Source organism: Zalophus californianus, chromosome X (assembly GCF_009762305.2).
Source record: "Zalophus californianus isolate mZalCal1 chromosome X, mZalCal1.pri.v2, whole genome shotgun sequence".
NCBI lineage: Eukaryota > Metazoa > Chordata > Mammalia > Carnivora > Otariidae > Zalophus > Zalophus californianus.
In genome coordinates, this window is record NC_045612.1 from 87218578 (window position 1) to 87243440 (window position 24863).

Sequence of the window (24863 nt, forward strand, 5' to 3'; positions counted from 1 at the left end):
GAGAATCTCACGCTGACTCCGTGCTGAGCGCACAGCCCAACCTGGGGCTCAATCTCCCGACCCTGAGATCATGACCTGAGCCGAAATCAAGAGTTGGAAGCTTAACAACCAACTGTGCCACCCAGGTGCCCCACTCGTTTCTTTTTTTTTTTAAAGATTTTATTTATTCATTTGACAGAGAGCAAGCACAAGCAGGGGAGGGGCAGAGGGAGAGGGTGAAGCAGGCCCCCACTGAGCAGGGAGCCCGATGTGGGGCTCGATCCCCGGACCCTGGGATCATGACCTGAGCTGAAGGCAGACCACTCAACTGACTGAGCCACCCAGGCTCCCCAGCCCCACTCGTTTCTTTTTTTTTTTTTTTTTAATTAAAAAAAATGTGAATGCCTTAAGGATTTTTGTTTGCTTGTTTGTAGACTTAAGTTTAGAATGATTTTAAATTTACAAAAAAAATTGAGAAGGTAGAGTTCCCATGTATCCTCCTTCCCCCTGCACACAGTTTCACTTTTATTAACATACTGGATGACTGTGATACATTTGTTACAGTACAGTATTATTAACTAAAGTCATCCTGTCAGAGTCCCTTGTTCTGTGACGGTTTGTCACACTTTTATGTTTTTGATGACCTTGACAGTATTGAGGAGTACTGGTCTGGTATATTGTAGGATGTTTCTCTTTTGAAATTTGTCTGATGTTTTCTTATTAGACTAGGGTTATGGGTTTTAGGGAGGAAGATCACAGTGGTCAAATACCATTCTCATCATATCTTATCAATGGTAAATACTGGGAACATGATTTATGACTGTTGATGTTGACCTTGACCCCTGGGAGTATTGTTGGTCAAATTTTCTCCACTGCAAAATTACTCTCTCCCCCCATTCCTTTTTCCATACTGTCCTGTTTGGAAGAAAGTCATTATGTACAGCCCACACTGAAGAAGTGGAGGTTATGCTCCATCATCTTTTTTTTTTTAAAGGTTTTATTTATTTATTTGACAGAGTGAGAGCAGGAACACAAGCAGGGGGAATGGGAGAGGGAGAAGCAGGCCCCCTGCCAAGCAGGGAGCCCGATGCGGGGCTCAATCCCAGGACCCCAGGATCATGACCTGAGCTGAAGGCAGCTGCTGAACCGACTGAGCCACCCAGGCGCCCCTATGCTCCATCTTCTTGAGGGCAGAGTATCTGCATAAATTATGTAGAATTCTTCTGCAAGGGAGATTTGTCTTTTGTCCCCCATTTATTTATATCACTGTGGACTCAAGGGTATTTTTTTATGCTTCTATATTTTGAGTTATAATCCAGTACTATTTTTATTTATTTTCATGCTCACATTGTTCCAGTTTTGGCTATTGGGAGCGCTCTCAGTTGGTTCCCAACTGCATCGCTTTGACATATCCCCATCATTGTGGTGGTGGATTGGTTTTTTTGTTGGGTTTGTTTTTGTTTTTTGGGGGTTTTTATTTATTTATTTATTTATTTTTTGGTTTTGGTTTGTTTATTGTGTTTCATTTTGTAGCACTTTCTTACTTTCTGGCACTATGAGGTGCTCCAGGTTTATCTTGTATATATCTTGCTCCAGTCCTAGAACCAGCCATTTGTCCAAGGAGCCCTGGTTCCTTTTATTGCAGTTTGTTATTAGAAACCAAGATCTGGGTGCTGAGTGTGCTTCTTACTACTGGGGTGTCCTTGCTTCTAGGTCCTTTCAGCTGACAGAGCAAGGAGATCAATTTGTGTATACTAACCCGTGTGTATACATTTATCTAGAAATACTTCTCATGTAACCATCCATATCTCTGTGAAGCTACAGTTCTTAACTGATATCTCCAACTGGTAAGGTACCTCATGAGTTGTAATTTGCAGTTCCCTGGTGACAAATGGTGTTGAGCATCTTTTCATGTGCTTATTTGCCATCTGTATATCTTCTTTGAGGAAATTGTGTGTTTAGACTTTTTTGCCCTTTTTTCAAAAAATATTTTATTTATTAGAGAGAGAGCACAAGCAGGGGGAGTGGCAGAGGGAGGGGGAGAAGTAGCCTCCCCGATGAGTAGGGAGCCCGATGTGGGGCTTGATCCCAGGACTCTGGGATCATGACCTGAGCGGAAGGCAGACGCTTAACCGACTGAGCCACCCAGGTGCCCATTTTTGCCCATTTTTATTATTACTATTTTTTTAAAAGATTTTATTTATTTGACAGAGAGAAACAGAGCAGGAACACAAGCAGGGGGAGTGGGAGAGGGAGAAGCAGGCTTCCTGCTGAGCAGGGAGCCCGATGTGGGGCTCGATCCCAGGACCCTGGGATCATGACCTGAGCCGAAGGCAGACGCTTAACGACTGAGCCACCCAGGCGCCCCATTTTTGCCCATTTTTAAATTGGTTTGTTCTAACATAGAGCTTTATGTACTTTTCGGATTATTCTACATAGGTAAAAAAAAATTATATTTTACATCATAACTTAATGCACACAGATATTGGTGTGTAGTGTGTGTATTTGCATTAAAATAATTGTTCGAATTCCACAGAGCAATACTTAAACTTAATGCCTAGAATATGCTCTGGTATTTTTTTATTACTTCATTTTTTTAAATGTTGTTGTGTCTCATAGCCTGACAAAAGCACTCTCCTACAATGTCCCACAATTTGTGACACCCCTTCCCGTGATGATACCATCCCCTTGTCCCCTTGAATGTCCAAATACTCCCTTCACCCTGTGCACACTCAGCTAACTTCTCAGGTGATCTTTTCTCCTTGTTCCGTCTGGGCGTAGGTGAGGAAGGTCTCAGTATTACGAACCTGAGCCATCGCTGGGTGAGGCATCTTCAAATTCCAGCACCTGGTTGCCCCAGACCTAGTACTTCATTCAAGGTGTCTTAGGGTTGGGAGCAGGGCTTCTGAGTACGGGAGTTTGGAATGACAAGTCCCACTACCAAAGCCTGCCTCCCCCCAATTCTTGATGACTAGGCAGCCTGCTCAGGGCGTGCTTAGTTAAGAGTACCTGACTTCCTATCTCCTCTCTTCTGGGCCTATAGGCCCACAGTCCTGAGCCAGTTCTGGTTCCTGGCCAGAGTTCAGAGTGTCACCCCACGTGCCTGTTCCTCCCTGCCTTACAGTTTGCAGAGCAGTCCCTGATGAAGAATGCCATAAAAACATCAGAGGAGTCATGGATTGAACAGCAAATGCTGGAAGACAAGAAGCGGGCCACAGACTGGGAGGCCACAAATGAGGCCATCGAGGAGCAGGTGGCTCGAGAATCCTACCTGCAGTGGCTGCGGGATCAGGAGAAACAGGCCCGCCAGGTCCGCGGCCCAAGCCAGGTGAGTCCTGGGCTCTGTCTTTGGCCTGGCCAAGAACCCCTTCATATGCTCTGCCCCCGTACAGGCAGAAGAAATTAAGCGGTTTTGACATCTGGGAGAGAAGGAAGCTCTCAGCCCATTCTGTACCACATCTGAGCCTTAGTCTTGGCATTGTGCCTTAGAACTCTCAACACCTTTGCAGAACGAGCTCTTTAAGGAGTGAGGGAGGCCAGCCACTGGCGGTGACATGTGGGATTGATGAATAGTTCCAGAGGGACAAGCTTTTGTTGAATGTCCTTGTGTGTCAGGCTCTGTGCTGAGGATGTAGAATTAGGTCTGGCCTGTTCCACTCTCAGTGATCCCCTGTCTACTGAGGGAGACAGATACATCAGTGAGGCCTTGACCCTGGCTGGGAGACCAGTGGACATGGGGGCTCTGGTCAGTCTTCACACAGGAAGGTTGGATTTTTAGGGCAAGGATGGGGCAGAGCAGGCAGGCGTTTGAGGAATCACAAGGAGTTTAGAGTGACTGTAGGTGTTGGCAAGAGTCGAGTAATTTCTACAACAAATATTTATTGCACGTCTGTGCCAGGCACTGTTCTCAGTGTATGGGGGTATCTTGGTGAGCCGGGCAGGCCCAGATCCCTGTCCTTGTGATGCTTACATTTTTGCAGAGTGGAACAAAAGAAACAGTAAAAACATAATGAGTAGATGAGTTGAGAGGTGGGACAGATGAAACACATAGAGGGTGCTGATGGGGAGATGAGATAGTATGGTCAAGGTAAGCCTCAGAGCAGGTGAGATGTGAGCAAAAGCTTGCAGAAGGTGAGGCAGTTAGCTAAGTGCATGTGCCAAGCCAGGCAGAAGGCCAGCAAGAGCAAAGCCCTGAGGGGAGTGGAGTGCACCCCTCCCTGGTGTGATTTGGGAGCAGCCCTGGGGCCAGTGTGGCGGAGCAGGATGCAGTAGTCAGAGAGTTGGTGGGGCCGGATTGAGAAGGGGCTCGTGGGCTCTGCTGAGGACTTGGGCTTTTACTGTGAGTGAGGCAGAAGCCTTTGGGAGGGCTGTGAGCAGAGGAGGGACAGGATCCCCCCGATTGCCGAGTGCAGCACGGAGTCTAGGGGGTTAGGCAGAGAAGCAGGGGACGGGTAAGGTGGAAGCTACTAGAGAAGTCCCAGTGGTGGCAGATGGTGGTGCTGGCTAGGGAGGAATGAGGAAAGGGGATGGAGTCTGAATGTGTTTTGAAAGTGGGAGATACAGGTTTCCTGCCCGGTTGGCTGTAAGGATGTGAGGGGGATTAAGGAGCTGGCCTTCATCCTGCGGTCTGCCGTGTGACTAGGAATGATGGTGGCCTATGTAGAAACTGTATCACAGCCAGGATGCCGGGAGCGAGCCAGCCCTCAGGAATGGAGCAGAGGAGGCTCACGCCTGGCGGCGGTCCTTACCTCCTCCTCCCCCCGCACTGCAGCCGCGGAAGGCCAGTGCCACATGCAGTTCCGCCACAGCAGCAGCCTCCAGTGGCCTGGAGGAGTGGACCAGCCGGTCCCCGCGGCAGCGGAGTTCAGCCTCTTCACCTGAGCACCCGGAGCTGCACGCCGAGCTGGGCATCAAGCCCCCTTCCCCAGGCACTGTCTTAGCTCTTGCCAAACCTCCTTCGCCCTGTGCACCAGGTCAGTGACTTGGTGACAGGGAAGCATGCCGGGGTGAGGAGGTGCCGCCTAGGTCCTGCCCCCCCCCCCCCCGCCAACACCCCCCCCCCCGCCTCTGACTGTCCCTCTGCCCCAGGTACAAGCAGCCAGTTCTCAGCAGGGGCCGACCGGGCTACTTCCCCCCTCGTGTCCCTCTACCCTGCTCTGGAGTGCCGGGCCCTCATTCAGCAGATGTCCCCCTCCGCCTTTGGTAAGCCTCCTCTGTTTAGGGGCCAGGGACCAGCTGGGAGTTAGGGAGAGATGGGAAGAAGCAGCAAGTCCTGAGAGGGGGCTTCTAGAGCCTCTGACCACCTTCCCAGGAAAAGGGAGGTTTTCAAGCCCAAGGGATGTGTCCAGAGGGGATTTGTGTGGGATTTCATAGGCCCAGAGGAGCCTTCTCTGTAGAGAAATCAGTGTAGAGGGGCCTGGATGGGATCTCTCCCGAGCCAGGGATCAGCAAAGGGTGAGAAGATGCACTGGGAGTGCTCCATCATCCTTTTCCCCTTCCTCTTGCCCAGCAGGTCTGAACGACTGGGATGATGACGAGATCCTAGCATCGGTGCTGGCAGTATCCCAACAGGAATACCTAGACAGTATGAAGAAAAACAAAATGCACAGAGATCCACCCCCAGACAAGAGTTGATGGAGACCCAGAGACTGGAGACCATCTCCCAACCCCCACCACTCCTGCCCTCTGGTGCCGCCCCACCTTCTTTGGCTTTCTTCCCTCTTGCCTTCTTCCCTCTCTCCCCTCCTTTTGCTCCTCCCCACTTCCCTCTGGCTGGCCCATCCCTGAGCCCCCTCTCATCGCTGCTGCCACCACCACCATCACCCGTCTCTTCGCCAGCTGACGTGCCCTGTTGCCCCCTGCACAGCATCATCCCTGCATTCCACAGGGGACTTGGGCAAGGGTGCCGAAGGTAGGCGAGAGGCACACAGAGACAGAACAACTGGCAGCCAGGCAGCCCCCGAGGAGAGACATTCAGACAGAGGAAAGTTTCCCTGCCCCCCATTACTTCCAAGATCAGAAATACTTGTCACCCCACCTCCACAATGATGTTGGGGAGGTGGGAGGAAGAAGTGGGAATCCCCCTTCCCAGTACCCCCAAGAATGTCTGAGCCTTCAATGTTGAATTTTTTCTTTATTAAAATGTACTTTCATCAACTCAACCAATCCAAAATGATGTAGACAACAGCATTGGCTCTGTGAAGGCGGCATCTCTCTGGTTTGGGAGCAGGCAGGCCACGGGGCACAGAGGGGGCACAAAGACGTGGTTGCCGTCTCTAGCCTCCAGCTCTGCGGAGGAGGGCAGGGTCTAGAGTACAAGCGGGGGCAGGGGGTAGGTGTCCTGTGGGCTCTGGACAATGAGACTCTGACCTCACTGCATTCCTTCTGCTTCCACGCCACCGCCACCGGTCTCTTTGGAGTCTTGGGGTGGGGGGCACCTTTGAGGATCGTGGCTGCTGCCACCCAGGATTTGAGTGTGGGGAGTGGGAGCAGCCTCAGCAGATGGGGCACCCGGGCCCTGCAGGTGTTGACAAGATCCACCATCTGTAATGTCCTTGGCACAATAAAACCAAATGTCAGTTTCCCCTGAGCGCTTCTGTTCTGTGTGGGGCACGGGGTGGGTGGGCCTCTGGGCAGAGGCGGCAATGGCATAGGCCTTGGCTTGACCTCTGAGGGCTGCATGCTCTCCAGCAGGGTCTCTGTGTGGGCCCAGAGTTTGTTCATCTTTGAATCACTGCTTACTAAACCAACTTCTGGACCTGTTCCCACCAAGTAAGCTCCATCTTACTGGCACACGTAGCCTGCCCACCCTGTGTCCTGGGGTGTGGTGGGAGCGGAGGACTAGGAGCTTGAAGGGCTGGAACTGAACTTGCAACTTTTTTGCCTGCCTCCTTCCCTATATACGTTTGCTCTTCCCTTGTGATCTTTGATGCAGAAATGCTTTGGAAAGGCACAACAGATGCTTCTTATCAACGTAAGTTTAGTGGAATCGACTGGAGGGGCCTCCCTGGTTTAACTACGGAATGGTTAAACCCTTTCTTGTTCATGTTCTCAGTCGTCTGACACCCATGCCCCTGCCTTTCCTTGGGGTAAAGCCAAAGCAGAGAAGGATGGCTGGCCCCCAGGTCTTGTCAAGAGTGTGTTTTGCTGTTCCTCGCCAATGGGGGCCCCTATGGAAGGATGCATGCCCGGTGCTGCTGGTGAAGGCGTGGCTGGTCGAGTGGCCATCTTGTGGGGTGTCTGTGGAATCCACTGGTCAAGCATGCACATGTTGGAGAGTTGGTTTGGAACCCACTCTGGCTTTTTCTAGCTTTGTGACCTCGGTCAAATCACAGGCTAAGTTTCAGGGGTCCCACCATGTGTACGACAGGAGTGATTAATGTCTACTACCTCACGCTCTCTCTGGTTGTGAGCAATGAGAGAGAATGCACGTGGTCAAATAATGTCTGATGGCCTGGTGCCTGGCATGTTCTGAGAGCCCAAATGTTAGCAGATAAATATTTATTTACCTTATGTTGAGTTTTTTACACTGTTTGGCCCCTGCCTACCTCTTCTTGCTGCCCTGTCCAATTTCACTGGCCTCTGCCTGGAATTTGCCCTTCCCCCGTCCTGAGCCCCCAACCTTGTCCTTCTAGATGGGTAGAGTGTCACCTTTGGAGAAGCCCTGTGTGACCCCATCCATATTCTCACCTCTATCCACAGATAATGTCTTTACTCCTTCCCCAATAACTCTGTGATTCACTTCCTGGGCAAGGGCTGTGATGCCTGACTTAATCCGTGTATCTCTAATATCTGCACCCCTGCTGGGGCCTGGCAGGCTTACAGTAGACCTCTAATAAATATTGGATGAATAAGGGAGCGTACATGTGTGTATTTGCTTTTTGGGTGCTGTCTTGTGTGTGCGTGTGTTTGTGTGTGTGCGTTTGACTTTGGTGAGTTCCAATCTTCACATGCACCTTGCAGTGTCTAGTGTGTGTGATGAGGGCTTGTTTCCAGGTGTGTCAGATGGTGACTGAGTGTGGGACTCTGACAGTTTATGTCTGTTTCTGAGATAAGTGTGTGTCTGCGTGGGTCTGTCTGTGAGCGCATGGATGTCCGTTTGTATTCCTGTGACAGATTCTGGGTAGCTATTTCCGGACAGTTTCAGTGACAACGCTGCATGTTTGCTGGTGTGTGTGTGTGGGGGGGGTCCATCCACGTCTGTTTTGTGACACTGCCTATCTATGTGGCTCTGTCGAATAAGTATGTCTGTGGAGCAGTACTTGTGTGTCTCTGGAGCATCTGTGTGTCTTCCTGTGACAAGACTTGCCTCTCATTTCTGGGACAGTACAAGTCTTCCTCTGACAGTGCATGTCTGATGGTGCCAGTATCTTTGTGACAAGTTCTGGTGGTGTGTCTGACAAGACATTTCTGTGTCATTGGCAACGTCGGTCCATGTGAATCTGTCTGGAGTGCCTGTCTTTCTGTAACAGTGTTTCTCTGGGTGTCATTCCAGGACATAACTGGCAGCATGCCTGCCTGACTGTGGACGTCAGTCTGTGACAGTAGATGTCTGCATGTGTGTCTAGGACAAGTTTACGTGAATGTGTCTGACTGTAGAGGTTTTGTGTATATCACATGGTACTTCTGTGTGTCTTGAGTGCATCTGTCTTCCTGCGGCGTGAGGATTGACTATTTTTCCCAAATTTTGTGACGGAGGGTGTTTTACCACCTGTCTGAGCCTTTTCCGTCCCTGTCTCTGTCATTGGGGAAGCATACCCCCAAGCCACCATCACTCTGGCTCGCTAGCACCCCCGCCTACCCGAGATCCACTTCCCTCTGCCATTCCAGATTCCAGATGTGCTGAGTAGGCTCGCGGCCAGACCTAGCCAGGTCTGTCCAGGTTAAGGGCTCCAAAACACCCCACAGGCCTCTGCCTCAGGGCATGGGAACGCTGTCTCCCGCAATGGTAGGGGGGTTATCCATCCCTGGAAGCTGGACAGGTTCTTCCAGGATCCCCGGCTTCAGTTTTGGGGCAGAGGCCGCTGGTCGCCTAGAGGGCTCTGGTCCTGGGTGAGGAGCACTCTTTGGAGACAGGGTCCTGGGTAGCCACAGGCCCCGATTCTTAGAAGCCCGGCCTGGCATTATCTCCGCGCTAATCTCGAAGCAGCGGCTGCAAACCAACTTCCTAGGAAAGGAGGCGGTGCGGTTTTTTTAAGTTTATATCTATATATACACATACACACACATATATAAAAACAACCCCGCGCAACAACCAAAACAAATGCGGTTGCTGCAAAGGGATTCCCAGAACCGGTTTCCTCTTCGCGCGCGCGCCCCTCACATTTGCATGCGGGCCCGGCCCCCACGGAAGATCCGGGCATGTATTTGCATGAGGGGGTACTTGAAGCGTTGAGGGTGGTATGCAAATAAGGATTGGCTCCGATTGGCTGGGGTACAGCAGGTGCCGCGTCCGGATTGATCAAAGCCAAGTGGGCGGGGCTGTCGCCCGGGGCGACTCTCTCGGGAGGCGCGTGCCCCGGCTCAGTAGCGTTGGGGCTGGCGCGCGCGTCGAATCTTAACGTTGCGCTGTTTTGCGGGCGCTTTGGGGCCATCAGCTTCTTTGCCTTCCACCCTGGCGCCCCCAAGTCCTGGCTCCCCAGCCTCGCTACCCCGGGCATCCACGCCCTGCGGGCTCAGCGGGCTCAATCTGCGCAGCACCACCTCCATGTTGACTAAGCCTCTGCAAGGGCTCCCGGTGGCCCCCGTGACCCCCACGCCGCCGCCAGGTGAGCGAGGCTCCCCTACCGCGACTAGGCCGGGCGGGCTTAAGTGGTTGAGGGCGCTGCGGGGGGAGGGGGGAAGGGGTCGCGGCCGGGCTCCGCGCGCAGCCACCCTGACTTCCTCGCCTCCGCCTGCGTAGGAGGCAAAGATCGCGAAGCGTTCGAGGCCGAGTACCGACTCGGCCCCCTCCTTGGTAAGGGGGGCTTTGGTACCGTCTTCGCAGGACATCGCGTCACAGACCGACTCCAGGTATCAACCACGAGGGTCTTGGGTGGGTCAGGGGTGGTGTGTGTGTGTGTGCGTGTGTGCGTGTGTTGTGTGTGCGTGCGCGCGCGTGTGCGTGTGTGTTGTGTGTGCGTGTGGCGGGGGCGGGAGTCCCGAGGTTGGGATGCTGATTGACCAGGGGATGAGCCGACAATGTGTGCGTGGTAGGGTCATGAGGACCGGGATCCGGGTTGGTGGGGGTGCCCGAGCGCGCGCACGTGCGCGCGCTTGTTTGTGTGTGTGGCGATCCAGGTGGGTATGGGGGGGGGGAGGGGGTTTCAGGGCAGGGATGCTGGAGGTCCAGGGAGTGAGACTGAGGAGTGGGGGTCGTGAGGACTCTAGACCCTGGGATCCAGGGGATGTGTATCTGTGTGGGAAGGTAGAGACCCAGAGCTGAGATTTGGGGGATTTCGAGGGCAGATGTCCAGCGTGGAGTCCTTAGGACCAGGACCCCAGTACAGAGTTGGGGTGTCTTGGAGCTGGGTGGGAAGATTGAGGGCTTGGGGTATTAGGAAATTCAGAGCCCAGGATTTGGAGTGAGGGGTCCTGAAGCCTGAGAAGAGAGAGCCCAGGGCCAAGGATGATGGGAGAGGTGAACTTGGTTCTGGGGACTTGGAGGGCAGGGGAGAAGCTCCAGCTCATTTTGGGTTGTGCTGTACCGAGGTTGGCACCAGAAAGACTAGGGTGAGGGTCAAGACTGGGAGGGGTGTGGGGGTCGTCTGCTGGTCCCCTCACCTCAGCCCTCTTCTCCAGGTGGCCATCAAAGTGATCCCCCGGAATCGTGTGCTGGGCTGGTCCCCCTTGGTGAGTATCTTTGGAGCCCCTGACCTGGCGACGCCATCTCTGAAGATGGACTCTACCCCTTGCCTTTCTCGGGCTTGTATGATTCCCTGGGCCCTGTAACGGTGAGGAGAACACTCCTACCAGCCTGTGTTTACTCCCCTGTGGTGACATCCACACCTCCATACAGTTCTGACTCACCCCAGCTCCCCTAGGGCCCTGGATTCTCCCCCTCCAACCCTCCTTTCTCCTCCTCCCTCCAAACACTGCCTCAGGGGCTGCCCGCAGGGCATGCTGGTGGGGAAAGAGGGGCATAGGTCACTGGTTGCCATGGTGACGGTGGCTGCTTCTCTCCGGCCGTTAGAACGCTAACGGACAACAGGGCGGGTCTGGGCAAGTTGTAGGTGTGGGAGCGCCCCCTGGAGGACTCTGGGGGAGACTGCGCCTGCGCTGGCTGTGGGACTCGGAGGGAGAAGTTGCGCCTGCGCAGTAGCGAAATTTTCATCACCGTGAGAAAACCTGTCTGTGGCTGTGCTAGTCAGCGGACTGGCCGGGAGAGGGCCCCACCTCAGGCAGGAAGGCGGATTCTGGCTGTCCATGAGCCCGCACCGGGCTTCCAGCGTGGGGCGGCTTCTGGGGCCAAGCATTTATGCCTTTTATTGAGCACTGTGTGTCTCAGGCTTTGCTTCATCATCAAAGTTTACTGTGTTCCAAGTCCCACTGAGTACTTGAGTTCAACACAGTTCTAGATGTTTAGTGACAGACAAAACATCACATAATATTATTGAGTTCTTACTTTGTTCCTTTGCAATTAATCACTTTCAGCTACTTAACAAATGTATATTGAGCACCTACTATGTGCCAGGCATAATTTTATGCATTTGGCAAAATATTACATTTATTGAGAGCTCATTTTGTGCCAGGTCCTTTTCTACTAATTGCTTTTGCACTGTTATAGTCAGTGAAAAAAACAGACAAACCAGTATACAATAACAGTATTTATTGCGTGCTAACTCTGTGCCAGACTGTGCTATAAAGTGCTTTCAGCTATTTAACACGCATGTATTGAGCACCCACTGTATGTAAGGCACTGTTCTAATCTCTTCTGAGATGCCAGTGAACAAAAGATATACTATTACATAATAGTGTTCATCAATTGCTTCTTCAGCAGGTCTTTTTTTAAATAAAAAGATTTTATTTATTCATTTCAGAAAGAGCATGAGTGCATGCGCACATGAGAGTCGGGGGGAGGGGCACAGGGAGAGAGAGCGAGAGCATCTCAAGCAGACTCCCACTGGGCTGAGCATGGAGCCCGACGTGGGGCTTGATCCCACGACCCATGAGATCAGGACCTTAGCTGAAACCCAGAGTCGGATGCTCAACCGACTGAGCCACCTAGGTGCCTCAAGAAGGCCTTTTTTTTTTTTTTCCTTAAACAGACTCATTTACTGAAATATTCACTGAGCTCCTATAATATGCCAGATGTGTATAGGCCTTTGGCTCAAACCACTGTTCCAGTGGCTTTGTTTGAGCCCTTAAGACGAGGAAACTGAGGCTCGGGGACAGAAGTGGGTTGCTGAAGGCCACACAGTCAGGAGGCTGAGGGGCTATGATTTAAGTTCAGGCGAGAAGTCTGCCTCAGAGCTGCTGGCCTGACGTCTTTGTTCTCTTTTCTCTCCCCCTCCCCCCCAACAGTCAGACTCAGCCACATGCCCACTGGAAGTCGCATTGCTATGGAAGGTGGGTGCAGGTGGTGGGCACCCTGGTGTGATCCGCCTGCTTGACTGGTTTGAGACACCAGAAGGCTTCATGCTGGTCCTCGAACGGCCGTTGCCTGCCCAGGATCTCTTTGACTACATCACAGAGCAGGGCCCATTAGGCGAGGGCCGGAGCCGCTGCCTGTTTGCCCAGGTAGTGGCAGCTGTTCGGCACTGCCATGCTCGTGGAGTTGTCCATCGTGATATCAAGGATGAGAACATCCTGATGGATCTCCGCCGGGGCTGTGCCAAACTCATTGATTTTGGTTCTGGTGCCCTGCTTCATGATGAACCCTACACTGATTTTGATGGTAAGTCTTCGCTAAATCTCAGTGGGGGTGGGTTATCTTTTATCGTTATAGTCCCTTGATCTTTGACCTCCAGGCTGGGGTGGTCTGTGCTCCTTGGTCTATATTGCACCTTTATAAGGTTCTTGAGTTTTAATATTGGGGACTCTCAAGCCTTGTCCTTTGCTAAAGTCCATCTTCTGACAGTGCCCAGACCTGGTGAGGGGACTGTGTTATTATCCTGAGTGTTCCTTTTCTGTCTGGTAAAGGGATCCTACTGTTACTTTTAAGAGTTTTTATTCTGTTGAGGCCACTCTGCTGTTACCTTAACTGTTCTTTTTCTGATGATGAGACTCTGCTGTTATATTTAAAGAACTCTTCTGGTTAGGGGACCCTACTCAGGTAGTGTGTTCTCTTAATTCTGGTGAGGGGACCATACTTCCTGGGGAGGGGATGTGGGAGAACGGCATTATCGGGGAGTGGTCTAATCTCTGGCTTATGTGCAGGGACAAGGGTGTACAGCCCCCCAGAGTGGATCTCTCGTCACCAGTACCACGCACTCCCAGCCACTGTCTGGTCGCTGGGTATCCTCCTCTATGACATGGTGTGTGGGGACATTCCCTTCGAGAGGGACCAGGAGATTCTGGAGGCTGAGCTCCACTTCCCTGCCCATGTGTCCCCAGGTGAGGCCTTCACCAGTCCTAGCTCAGTGGACTCCATCCTACCCAGGGACTAGTGTCCCCAACTGACTGCTAATCTTCTGTGTGCTTCTGATCTACAGACTGCTGTGCCCTAATCCGCCGGTGCCTGGCCCCCAAACCCTCTGCCCGACCCTCACTGGAGGAGATACTGCTGGACCCCTGGATGCAGACACCAGCTGAGGATGCACCCCTGAATGCCCCCAAGGGGGGTCCCACCCCTTTGGCCTGGTCCCTGCTGCCCTAGTCCTAGCCAGGCCCCCGCTAGTCAGAATAGCCGTCCCATGGCATGCCACAGGGATAGATGGACATCTGTTGACCTGGTTATACAGGTCATTAAAAATCCAGTGTTACTAGGGTCAGAGATTGGGGATCAGGGGTCAGGAGACATAAGCCAAGTCTGCCCACTCCCCATCCCAATCCTGCTAAGGAGCCTTCCTCCCAGAACTTATGGTCTCTTATTCTGGAGGGTGGGGGGAACTTCCTTATTTCTCATTTTGCTAAGGGTGTTTATTTGGTTGAAGTTCCTTCCATTCTGAGCCCCAGGACTCTTATTCTGATGAGTTGTAACCCCTACACTGGCACCTCCTGCTACCACCACACACACTTAGTTCAAATGCTCTCACTTGGGCAAGGGTGCTTTCCTTCCAATGCCCCAGCAGCTCTTATTTTAGCAAAAGGACCCTTTCTCCTAGCCCAGGGTCCTATATTCAGTCAAGCTGCTTGCCTACCTCAGCCCAGGGTTGCTTATTCTGGGGGAGGTAATGCCCTATTGTTATCCCAAGACTTTTTTTTTAATTATTTTTTATTATTATTATTATTTTATTTTATTTTTATTTTTTGGTGAGGGGACCCTACTCTGTTATCCCAAGTGCTCTTATTCTGGTGAGGAGAACCCTACTTCCATGATTTGGGAAGGAATGGGAGATGGACACCACCAGAGTCCGCTAGGATGGGGTGGATGGTTTTTTGGGGGATGGGGTGGGGGAAATCATTCTTGTTGTTTGTTCTCCTGGGCCCCCCCCTCCATCTTTTTCGGATTCTTGCTGCCTCCTTCTGAGCCAGGATTGTCCAGTTGCTGAAATGTAAATACTTATGTATTGGTGGGAGGGGAGCTCCAACTGTGTCCTCCTCTTCCTTCTCCCCCTGCCTGGATTATTTAAAAAAGCCATGTGTGGAAACCCACTATTTAATAAATGTTATAGAATCAGAAGTGACTGGCCATTTGTAGATGAAGCAAGGAAACACACTATTTGATAAATGTTATAGAATCAGAAGCGACTGGCCATTTGTAGATGCAGTGAGGCAATTATGGAGCATCTACTGTACGCTGAGCCAAGAGGGAGGTGAGCTGGATCGCTCCTCTGCTCTCGGGAAGCCTTAGCCTTGTGATACTGTCCTAAAGCTCTTTTATGGGTTCGTCTGTGCAGGACTACAAAGAAAAACTTGATTTCCCCCATTCCAGCTCTTATGTAGCTCCCAGGATGTGCAGAAGGGCTCCGTTGGAGATACTCTAGACACTGAAGACGTTTGGGACATGTCCCCAGTCAGAGGGCTTGCTTGGCCAGAGAAAACTGCCTCCCCCAACCCCGTTGGAGGAAATAAAGCTCTTCTCCCATGGGAGAAAAGGCCTTTCAGGGCACCGGTGAGGGAGGGGCCGGGGTTGGGCACTGACGGAAACCTTCCCAGCCCTTCCATGTTTCCTAATAACATCCAGGGTGTAAGTCACGCCTACTTACCTTTTGCCCCTACCTTTTTTCACCTCTCCCTTGCTCTCTCGCTCATCCCTCTCATCTCTCATTCCTCACCTCCTGACGTACCTGCCCTAACCTCAGTTGTACCCTTTTCTTGCCCCGCTTTCACAAAGCTAACCTGAAAGCCTCTCATCTGGTGGCTTACCTGGCCCCTTCGTACTCCTTTCCCTCCTCAATAGGGGCTCGCTTAACCTCCCTACTCAGTCTCACGTCTCCAGCACCTGCTCACTCGTGTGGGCTAACTGCTCCGCTTTTAACGGCTAGGTTACCCGCCTGGCCCTCCCCTGCCCCGCCCCCTCAGTCTCCTTTACCTCCCAGACGCCTGCGGGCTCTCCAGGGGGCGGGGCCTCGCCGGGAGGTGGGGTAAAGAGGAACTTCAGTCCAATCACGAAGGTACCCAGGAGTTTTGGTGCGGAAAGGGCGGGATCATCTGTAGAAGGTGCCAACGAAGAGCCGAGATAGAAGAGGATCAGCTGAACCAATGAGACAAGGACACACGATGGGCGGGTGATATGGAAAGCGGGATCAATGAAGACGAGGGCGGGTCTAGTAACGGGAATGAACCAATGAGGCTCTGTAGAGACAGCAAGAGGCTGAGTCGGCCGCGTGTTGGGTCTCCCCATCCCGACCGAATCTGGAAATCCCAAGGCCGCGGTCTTAGGTTCACTGTCCGGGAGCAGACCGGGAAAGCCGCGGCTCTGGCCAGCCCCTCACTCGCTCCACCCCCACCCCGGAGGCCCGGAAGCGGAAGTGACGGACACGGAAGTGCCCTGCTGTTGCCGAGGGGACGGGCCAGGCAGATGCCAACATGGCAGCGGTTGGGTCTGGCGGTTCCACCGCGGCGGCTGGGCCAGGGGCGGTCTCCGCGGGGGCGTTGGAGCCTGGAACCGCGAATGCGGGTGAGACAGGCCGTGGCCGAGCAGGCGGCGGCCGGGCGAGGGTCAGGATCGCTGGGGGGGGGTCAGGAAGGTTCCTCCCTCAAGCGAGAGGGAGCATCCCGTATGGACCGACCTATGTGTGTGTGGCGGCGGGTGGGGGAGGGAGGACGGAACGGCCCACTGTGTGTTGGAAGGCGGGGAAGAGACCATTCTGAGGGTGATGGGGGTCCCCTTCCCCATATAGAGAGTGGAGATCATTCTGAGTCCGGGGGAGGCTAAGACCATTCTGAGTGTGTGGGGGGTCCGTCCTTAGAGAAGGGAGAGAGCATTCTGAGGGTGGGAAAGTTCTTCCTTATAGAAGAGAGAGGCTGTTCTGAGGGTGGTGGTTTCTTCCTTATAAAGGAATAGGGGGTATTGTGAATTAGGGTGAGGCGGGTCCTTCCCTACCCGACTTAGAGGGTCCATTTTGAGGATTGGGATGTCCGTTATAAGGAGATAAGACCGTCCTGGGGGTCCCTTCCTAATGGTGGTAGAGTTCATTGTATGTTGGAGTGGGAGGGTACTTCCTTACATGGCAGAGAAAAGACGTTCTAAGGGTGCAGGGCCCTTCTTTATAGCGGGGAGAGTTCGTTGTGAGTGTGAGTAGAACAAGGAATGATTCCTTGGCTGGAGGTAGGGGAGGTGCGGTGGTGGGAGGATGACTGGACCATATGAAGTATAGGGAAATATTTCCTTATGTCCTCGAGGGAAGCAGACCATTCTTGGTGCAGTAACCACTTATTATACGGGGTTCAATCCTAGGGACTGTAGAGGAGTTATTTCTTAAGTTTGTGAAACCATTCTGTGTCGGAGGGACTCTGGTGGTCACAGAAGGCAGGAGTGGGAGAGACCATTCTTAGTGTGAGGGGATGGAATAATACCTTAGATGGGAGAGAGACCGTTCTTTAGGGGGTGGACATGCCTTATATAGTGGTTTCATTCCCTGTATTGAGGTATCATTCTTTACGTAGGACAACCCCTCATTAAATAGAAGCATCATTTTATATAAATCTTCGGTTTGCTCACCCACATAATGGAATCCTTGTAGCTTACTCAGAGATCAGAGCAACATAGGGGTCTGCTGAGGTAATCCACATAAATCCTTTACCCCAGTGATAGGTAGATGGTTAGCACTCAATAAATGTTGAGAATGTGGTTGGTATTCTGCCTTGGGGTGAGTTGCTTCTCACACAGAGGAGGGAGAGAGGGGGCCGAGTGTGTCCCGGCACCTGCTCCAGCCATTTCCTGATACCTCAAAAGGATTCCGGGTATGGGCTGGACAGGGTGAGGCCCACTTCCTCCTTTGTGGCTCTTCCTGCCTGTTGAGGCAGTAGAAGTAGCTGGGAGTCAGACCCTCCTTGGGGTCAGGACAGGGAGGCAGAGGGAGGAAGTGGCAGTGGCTAGGAGGGTCCTGGTTGAGAAAGGAGTGGGGGGGAAGGTGGTGGTGTGGCTGTGCCCCAGCAGCTTCTGACCCCTTCTTCCGCCTTGCTCATTCCATTTCCCACAGCTCACCGGCGCCTCAAATACATATCCCTAGCTGTGCTGGTGGTCCAGAATGCCTCCCTCATCCTCAGCATCCGCTACGCCCGCACACTGCCTGGGGACCGCTTCTTTGCCACCACTGCTGTGGTCATGGCCGAAGTGCTCAAAGGTCTCACCTGCCTGCTGCTGCTCTTCGCACAGAAGAGGGGTATGAGCCAGCAAGGGGGCATGCACTGGGGGCAGTGGCGGGACTGGGTGTGGGCGCGCGTGGGCGTGGGTGGCTGGGCGGGCGCGCATGTGGGTGTGTACACCCAGGCCCACATGGAGGGTTTGCTGGGGTAATAGCACTGTATCACTGTGTCTGCAACCGCCTGGGGAGTGTGTAAGTGCAGCTAATCTGCCTGGTCCCTCCAGCTATGAGTAGCCGCAGCCACACTCTTATACCCCTAATGCCTTGGAAGCTGGCCTGTGTGGACTGTAGGAGTGAAATAGACTGTGCCCATAAGGTAGCCGGTGACTCTTACAGGGTGGTTCATTTATTTCCCTTTAACTTTGCATTATGGATCATTTCAAGCATATACAAACCCAGAGAGAATAACAAAATAATAAAATGTTCGTGTACCCATCACCCAGATTCATCAGTTGTCAACTCATGGCCCTTCTGCCATTAAACAGCATCAGTGATAATCCACTCACTGCCAGTCTACATGTCTGCCTACCAACTCACCCCCTGCCTTATTATACTGCAGTGTGTCCCACATGAAGTAAGTAGTGTTTTGAAGTAACCCCGCCCCCCACCTTACTATCTGGAATAAATATTTTGGTACATTAAAAAAAATAATTGCAATATCTAAAAATCATACATCAAAAAATGAACCATAATTTTTAAAGTTAATAAAATAATCAAATATCCAGTCAGGTGTTCACACTTACAATGGTTTCTCAAATATCATAAAAGTTTTTAAGAATGTGTTTCAATCAGGTTTATATAAGGTCAGTGCCTTGCAGTTGGTTGATGTCTTCTAGGTCTGTTAACCTCAGGGTTCCCCCCCAGCTCTTTGTGATCTGCAGTTAATTTCTTGAAGAGAGCAGCAGGTCGTTTGTCTTTGAGACTTTGGACAGCCTGGATTTTGCTGGCTGCCTCCTTGTGGTATCATTTAACATGTTCTTCTACCCTCTGTATTTCCTAGAAGTTGGATTTATCTACTAATTTAAACACCTCCCTAAAGGCCTGCTTTAAAACGTTGCCGCCAATTGTTTCTCTATAAAGGCCTTGCCGGGGCACCCAGGTGGCTCAGTCAGTTAAGCATCCGACCCTTGATTTCAGCTCAGGTCATGAGATCGAGCCCCGCGCATTGGGCTCTGTGCTCAGCAGCAGGGAGTTGCCTTGAGATTTTCTCCCTTTCCCTCTGCCCCTCCCCCTGCTCGTGTGCACGCACACTCTAGTAAGTGAATAAAGCTTTAAAAAAATAAAGGCCTTGCCTGTAAAGGATACAGATGTATGTTCTAGCTCTGCTCTCAGTATTTACACTGAAGAAAACAATCTTGCCCATTCATTAGCTCCAGGGCCCTGGGAGGCAGCAGTTTGGGACCCCACCTGTTCTGTTCTGTTCTTTTTTTTTTTAAGTTGAAGTATAGTTGACATATATGGTTAACCCTTGAACAACACGGGTTTGAGCTATGCAGGCCCACTTAGATGCAGATTTTTTTTTCTAATAAATACAGTACTGAAAATGTATTTTCCTTACGATTTTCTTTTCTCTAGTTTAATGTAGGATTACAGTATATAATTCATATAACATAGAAAATGCTCTATGTTCTCAGTAAGACTTCCAGCCAACAGTAGACTATTAGGAGTTAAGTTTGGGGGTCGGAGAATCAAAAATTCTATGCAGATTTTTAACTGTGGGGGGGGTTGGTGCCCCAACTCCTGTGCTGTTCACTGGTCAACTGTAATATTATCTTAGTTTCAGGTGTACAGCATACTGATTCAACAGTTCTCTACATTACACGGTGCTGACCATGATAAGTGCAGTCACCATCTGTCACCATACAAAGTTATTACCATATTATTGGCTGTATTCCCTGTGCTGTACTTTTCATCCCTGTGACTTACTTATTTTTATAACTGGAACTTTGTACCTTGTAACCCCCTTCGCCTATTTCGCCCATCTTCCACTCCCCCCTCCTCCAGCAACTACCAGTTCTCTAGGAGTCTGTGTCTATTTTTGTTGTTTGTTTGTTTTGTTTTTTAGATTCCAGGAGTCAGTGAAATCATTTGTCTTTCTTGGTCTCACTTCTTTCACTTAGCATGATGCCCTCAAGGTCCATCGTCTGCTCTGTTCTCAGTTGATTGTGAGACACTTCCAGTGCTCACTGTGGCAGGCTCTGCTCTGCCGATGGAGGTGGCTGGGTTAGCTGGGCAGGCTGCATCCTGCCCTCATGGGGCTGATCCTGCCCTCGGGGGGCTGATATTTTAAATGGGGAGAAACAAAGAGCCACAGCCTTAACCACAGGCCTTCGCCTCAGATCTACACTTTCAACCCCTCCCCCATGTTTTTTTTTTTCCTTAAATCAGTTTTGTGGTAAAACTTGGCCTGACGTGATGTAGGGCTATTTGTATATCTGTGTTTGTTTGTTTGTTTGTTTTTTAATTTTTCTCATTTGGTGTGAACATTTACACAAGTCGCCGCAGAGATAGGAATATGTGTGGTTATGGTGTGCAGCCCCCTGTCTGTGGGCGTGTTACGTGAAGGATGTGCTCGATCTACCATGTTACTTTTCTGATGCCTGCGAAATGTCCAACACCCAAACCCCTGGGCCCAGAGAATTGGGGTTAAGGGGTTCGAGATTGGTTATTACTCCTGGGATTGAGGCTGTGAAGGGCCAGGATGGGGTTTTGCGAACGAGCCCTCAGCACGAGGTCCCTGTGATAACCTTGTGCAGAGTTGTGGGGGTTTTCACAGAGAAGATGAACTGCAAAAAAGTGCGGTGAGCTTTGCAGAGGCCTTAACTCTCCAGGAAGGTGTTCTTGTGTATTGGTGGGAGCAGGTCCCAACCAGACTTGGCTGCTGACTAGTCCAGCTTCCACTCTTCCCTGTGGCGAGGGCGGCCACATCATTGTGTGACTGTGTCATTGTTTGTATGGCGGACAGAGTGGGAGATGGCCCCTGCCCTCAGGCAGCTTGAGGGCCAGTAAGGAGCTAGGAGGAGTGTCAAAGTCGAGTCTCAAACTTCCCCTCTGGTCAGCAGCCTTGCATTCATACTCCTAAGGCCTCTACTTCACAAGCTAGTTCATGCTGACGATTTCATTGGATAGACGGGTATTGAGTGCTTGCCCTGAATATAAGCTGAGTGAATACAGTCTGTGAGCCTCAGCCGCAGAGTTAAGGACGATTGTTTTGTGTCCATGAAACTGCTAGCCAAGAGGCCTGCTGGAGATGTGGGGAAACTGAGAGCACAGGCCTCATTCGAGCCCTCAGGAAGTCAGAGCGTGGTGGGGGAGACACAGGCCCGGGCCCAGTCCTGGCCCTCAGAGGATCTTCAGTGCTAAAGAGGGCTGTCCTCCACCCTACCCCCCAATACACCCCAGGTAACGTGAAACACCTGGCGCTCTTCCTCCACGAGGCTGTCCTGGTGCAGTATGTGGACACACTCAAGCTCGCGGTGCCCTCTCTCATCTACACCTTGCAGAATAACCTCCAGTATGTTGCCATCTCCAACCTGCCGGCTGCCACTTTCCAGGTGAGCCCCATGCCCAGCGTGGTCTCAGAGGGATCAGCTGGGGTCAGGGAGGTAGGAGGCTGACGAGGGAGGGCTGCAGAGAGCTGGGGCTGTGTCACCTTCGAAATGTCCTTGGCTCTCCCTCGACCTCACTTTCTTCATCTGTGAGAATTGGGAATGGGAATGGGATTGCCTCCTCACCAGGATGCTGGGACAGCTAAAAGAAATAATAATACCTGGGAAGAGCCCTTGGTTGGCAATAGGTGGGCCTTTGGCTGTTTGCAGGCCGCCTTGGAAAACGGTTAAAGAGCCTGGATTCTGGGGCCAGGCTCCCTGGGTCCAAATCCCACCTCTGCTACTTCCCAGCTGTGTGATCTCCGGCAAGTCACTTCACCTCTCTGTGCCTTAGTTTTCCCATCTTCCCATCGGACGTTACAATAGCGCCCACTTCATCTGCGAGAGCCCTGAACGAGTAGATTCATGTGCCGTGCTCAGAGCCACACTAGCACACGGCGGACACTGTGTCAATGTTTGCCGACGGTATCATCGTGGCTGATTTGCTTGCATCAGCACCTATTTATCAAGACCCCCCTCCCCGCCCTCGTCAGAGAGCCTGTCACTCGTTCACTCACCTGCTGCATGAGCTGGTTCACAGACAACAGCTATATTTACAGATGGTGATGTCTGGGCCGAGACGGGGCAGGTGCTTTGTTCCTCATCACACAGCCGGAAAACGGGGTTGGGACGCGGGCTTGGGTGTGACCCGGGACTTCCTTGCGGAGCTGTGGACTTTCTGGGAGGCACCGCAGGGCTGTTTGGCGGCCTGCCAGTCAGTGGCGAAGGGCTGGGTAGCTTTATGGTCACCTGCCCCGCCCTGCCCCTCCAGCCGGGCTCATGGGGGAGGGCAGCGGGGAACAGCCCTTAGTGCCTCCCGCCTGCATGCCGCACGCAGGTGACGTACCAGCTGAAGATCCTGACCACGGCGCTGTTCTCCGTGCTCATGCTGAACCGCAGCCTCTCCCGGCTGCAGTGGGCCTCCCTGCTGCTCCTCTTCACGGGTGTTGCCATCGTCCAGGCACAGCAAGCCGGCGGCGGGGGCCCTCGGCCACTGGATCAGAACCCCGGGGCAGGCCTAGCGGCCGTCGTGGCCTCTTGTCTGTCCTCGGGCTTTGCGGGCGTCTACTTTGAGAAGATCCTCAAGGGCAGCTCAGGCTCTGTGTGGCTGCGCAACCTGCAGCTGGGCCTCTTCGGCACGGCGCTGGGCCTGGTGGGGCTCTGGTGGGCCGAGGGCACCGCCGTGGCCCGCCGCGGCTTCTTTTTCGGGTACACGCCGGCTGTCTGGGGCGTGGTACTCAACCAGGCCTTCGGCGGGCTGCTGGTGGCTGTTGTCGTTAAGTACGCCGACAACATCCTCAAGGGCTTTGCCACCTCCCTGTCCATCGTGCTGTCCACTGTTGCCTCTGTCCGCCTCTTCGGCTTCCACGTTGACCCGTTGTTCGCCCTGGGCGCTGGGCTGGTCATCGGTGCCGTCTACCTCTACAGCCTGCCCCGAGGTGCAGCCAAAGCCTCTGCTTCCGCCTCCGCCTCGGGGCCCTGCACTCACCAGCAGCCGCCGGGGCAGCCGCCGCCCCCAAAGCTGTCTTCCCATCGTGGAGACCTCAGCACGGAGCCCTTTCTGCCCAAGTCAGTGCTGGTGAAGTGAGGGCTGGTCGGGGGGGGAGCGACAGGGAGGGGGGCTGGGGTGGAGGGTGTTGGGCATCTGCAGGGACCTAAGCTGCCACTGGGCCTGGCTCCTCCGGGATTGGAAGAGTGTTTTCTCCCAGGTCGCAGAGACATCTGGAGGGGCGTGGGACTGGGTGGGGCGTCACCCGAACCCCTCCTGGCAGACTAAGCCCCCCTCCCCTGGAGGGGGCTTTGAGAGCTGCCTCCTCTGCCACAGTCAACCCCTCTGGGGGCTGGGTTGGCGGTATTGTCATTCAAGGCCTTTCTTTGCCTGCCTGCCTGCCCTCAGCTGGAGGTGTCCTGTCTTCCATGCCTGGGAGAGCCCCTCCCAGCAGTCCCTCCACCTTTGTAAGGACAAATTGGACAAAAATCCTACAGCTCTTTTAGTGACGGACGCCTGTGGGGTTCAGCTTCCTGTAGCTTGAGGCCTTCTGGCCTCCCTCACAACCACAATGGATCGCGTTAGCAGCTCCGGTCTTTTTGTGTGTGTGGCCTTGGGGCAGCTTCCCTGACAGGAGACCTTTGGAAATGGACCTCTTGTGGGCACCTCCCGGGAGAGAGCAGGGGCTGGAGCCGAGATGTTGTGCATCAGCCCGGTCCAGGGGAGGGGTTGTGCATCAGCCCAGTCCAGGGGAGGGTGCGGTAGGGGCCATCTGTTTTTTAGTGGTTTGGGAATTTGTGGTATAATCAGATAATTAATGATCCAGGGTGCCGGGGGGGAGGGGGGGCAGGTGGGAGAGGTCCTTGGAGTGGCTTGAATCTCACTGAATCTAAGACACGGTCAGATGCTGGATGCAGGGTTCTTTTCCGAGACATCCCGAGAGGGAAAATAAAGCTGCCAACCACACTCTTGATAACGCACTGGCTGGATGAGGCACCCTTACTCTGTGATAGGGTGAGGGTGTCTTAAAATCGCTGAAATGTGGAACCTGCCCCCTGCACTCCCCAAAGCTTATTAACCCCTTAACTGTCTCCCAGGATGTGTGTGTGTGTGTGTGTGTGTGTGTGTGTACACGCGCGCGTGTGCATGCGTGCGTTTGTGTGTGAGTGCGCACACGCACGCGTCAGAGATGCCTGGGCTGTCTTTGCTCTATGTAAATAGGGTCGTTGGATCCTTATTTTTGATTAAGTTCTGATTTTTTTTGGTTTGTTTTCTAAGGAACTGTAATGAACAAATGTCAGGAGACCCAATGCCAAATAAAGATGTTGTATTTATTTAGTCCACGTGTAGCTTTCTGACCCAGGGGACTCACTGTCTGCGTGGGCTCTGTTACTAACCCCAGGACTACCAGCCTCACAACTGCCGCCTTCGCTTTTGCTCAGGACGCCCACCTGCCAGCCCACCCCAGCCGTCTGTGTTTCTCTCTTCCTCCCCATTCCCACCACAGGTTGCTCACCAAGGTGAAGGGTTCGTAGCCGCTGGGATCGAAGACGCTGGCCTGGCCGCCTCCTCCCCTCTTGCCCTGGCCCAACCAGGATCAAATTCTGATCAGTATTAGGGGTGGGGGGAGGTAGACACTGAACCCCCAACCTGGCCCCCCCACCCCCACCCCACTCCCACGCAGGGGGGGACACAACCAAACTCTGGTAATGAGGGCATGGACGGGACCCATCTTGGCCTCCAGCCCCCGTCGCCCCCATATCCTTGCCACTCCCGCACTTTCTTAGGTGAGTTTTTGCAAATAAAATGTGTTTCACATCTTGCCGGCTTGGGTTGGGAAGCCTCAAAAGCGCATGG

The 24863-nt window shown here is 52.7% G+C and overlaps 3 protein-coding genes across 7 annotated transcripts in view; all 3 read left to right on the plus strand.

Moving 5' to 3' along the window:
• The window catches only part of OTUD5 (OTU deubiquitinase 5), a 28698-nt gene extending 20884 nt beyond the window's left edge, over nt 1-7814 (plus strand). The window contains exons 6-9 of one of the 3 annotated variants that reach the window (XM_027608568.2): nt 3104-3307; nt 4751-4952; nt 5068-5181; nt 5489-7814. In XM_027608568.2, coding sequence (XP_027464369.1) covers nt 3104-3307; nt 4751-4952; nt 5068-5181; nt 5489-5613 — 645 coding nt within the window. In that variant the 3' untranslated portion in view covers nt 5614-7814. The remainder of the gene's footprint in view (nt 1-3103; nt 3308-4750; nt 4953-5067; nt 5182-5488) is intronic. The other 2 variants (XM_027608566.2, XM_027608567.2) reach the window with 2 other exon arrangements.
• Nucleotides 7815-9498: 1684 nt separating this feature from the next.
• PIM2 (Pim-2 proto-oncogene, serine/threonine kinase) lies at nt 9499-14737 on the plus strand. Of its 2 annotated transcripts, XM_027609623.1 has the most exons (6): nt 9499-9746; nt 9881-9990; nt 10759-10809; nt 12481-12853; nt 13336-13512; nt 13611-14737. In XM_027609623.1, exons 1-6 carry the CDS (start codon nt 9686-9688, stop codon nt 13772-13774), a joined length of 936 nt encoding a protein of 311 aa, XP_027465424.1. In that variant the 5' UTR covers nt 9499-9685; the 3' UTR covers nt 13775-14737. The 2 variants fall into 2 exon arrangements, with proteins under 2 accessions (XP_027465424.1, XP_027465425.1); XM_027609624.1 differs by lacking the exon at nt 13336-13512.
• A 957-nt stretch (nt 14738-15694) lies between these two features.
• Nucleotides 15695-24829, plus strand: SLC35A2 (solute carrier family 35 member A2). 2 transcript variants are annotated; one of them, XM_027608135.2, is made up of 5 exons: nt 15695-16180; nt 17706-17888; nt 21273-21424; nt 22946-23086; nt 24514-24829. In XM_027608135.2, exons 1-5 carry the CDS (start codon nt 16090-16092, stop codon nt 24622-24624), a joined length of 678 nt encoding a protein of 225 aa, XP_027463936.1. In that variant the 5' UTR covers nt 15695-16089; the 3' UTR covers nt 24625-24829. The 2 variants fall into 2 exon arrangements, with proteins under 2 accessions (XP_027463936.1, XP_027463935.1); XM_027608134.2 differs by having other exon boundaries at nt 15704-16180; nt 22356-23086.
• Nucleotides 24830-24863: the final 34 nt, after the last annotated feature.

Coding starts and splice junctions, on each gene's coding strand:
- SLC35A2 (XM_027608134.2), top strand. CDS start 16,090: ATGGCAGCGGTTGGGTCTGGCGGTTCCACCGCGGCGGCTGGGCCAGGG. Junction 17,889..21,272: donor GCTCTTCGCACAGAAGAGGG/GTATGAGCCAGC, acceptor AATACACCCCAG/GTAACGTGAAACACCTGGCG. Junction 21,425..22,355: donor TGCCGGCTGCCACTTTCCAG/GTGAGCCCCATG, acceptor TGCCGCACGCAG/GTGACGTACCAGCTGAAGAT.
- PIM2 (XM_027609623.1), top strand. CDS start 9,686: ATGTTGACTAAGCCTCTGCAAGGGCTCCCGGTGGCCCCCGTGACCCCC. Junction 9,991..10,758: donor GCGTCACAGACCGACTCCAG/GTATCAACCACG, acceptor CCTCTTCTCCAG/GTGGCCATCAAAGTGATCCC. Junction 12,854..13,335: donor ACCCTACACTGATTTTGATG/GTAAGTCTTCGC, acceptor GCTTATGTGCAG/GGACAAGGGTGTACAGCCCC.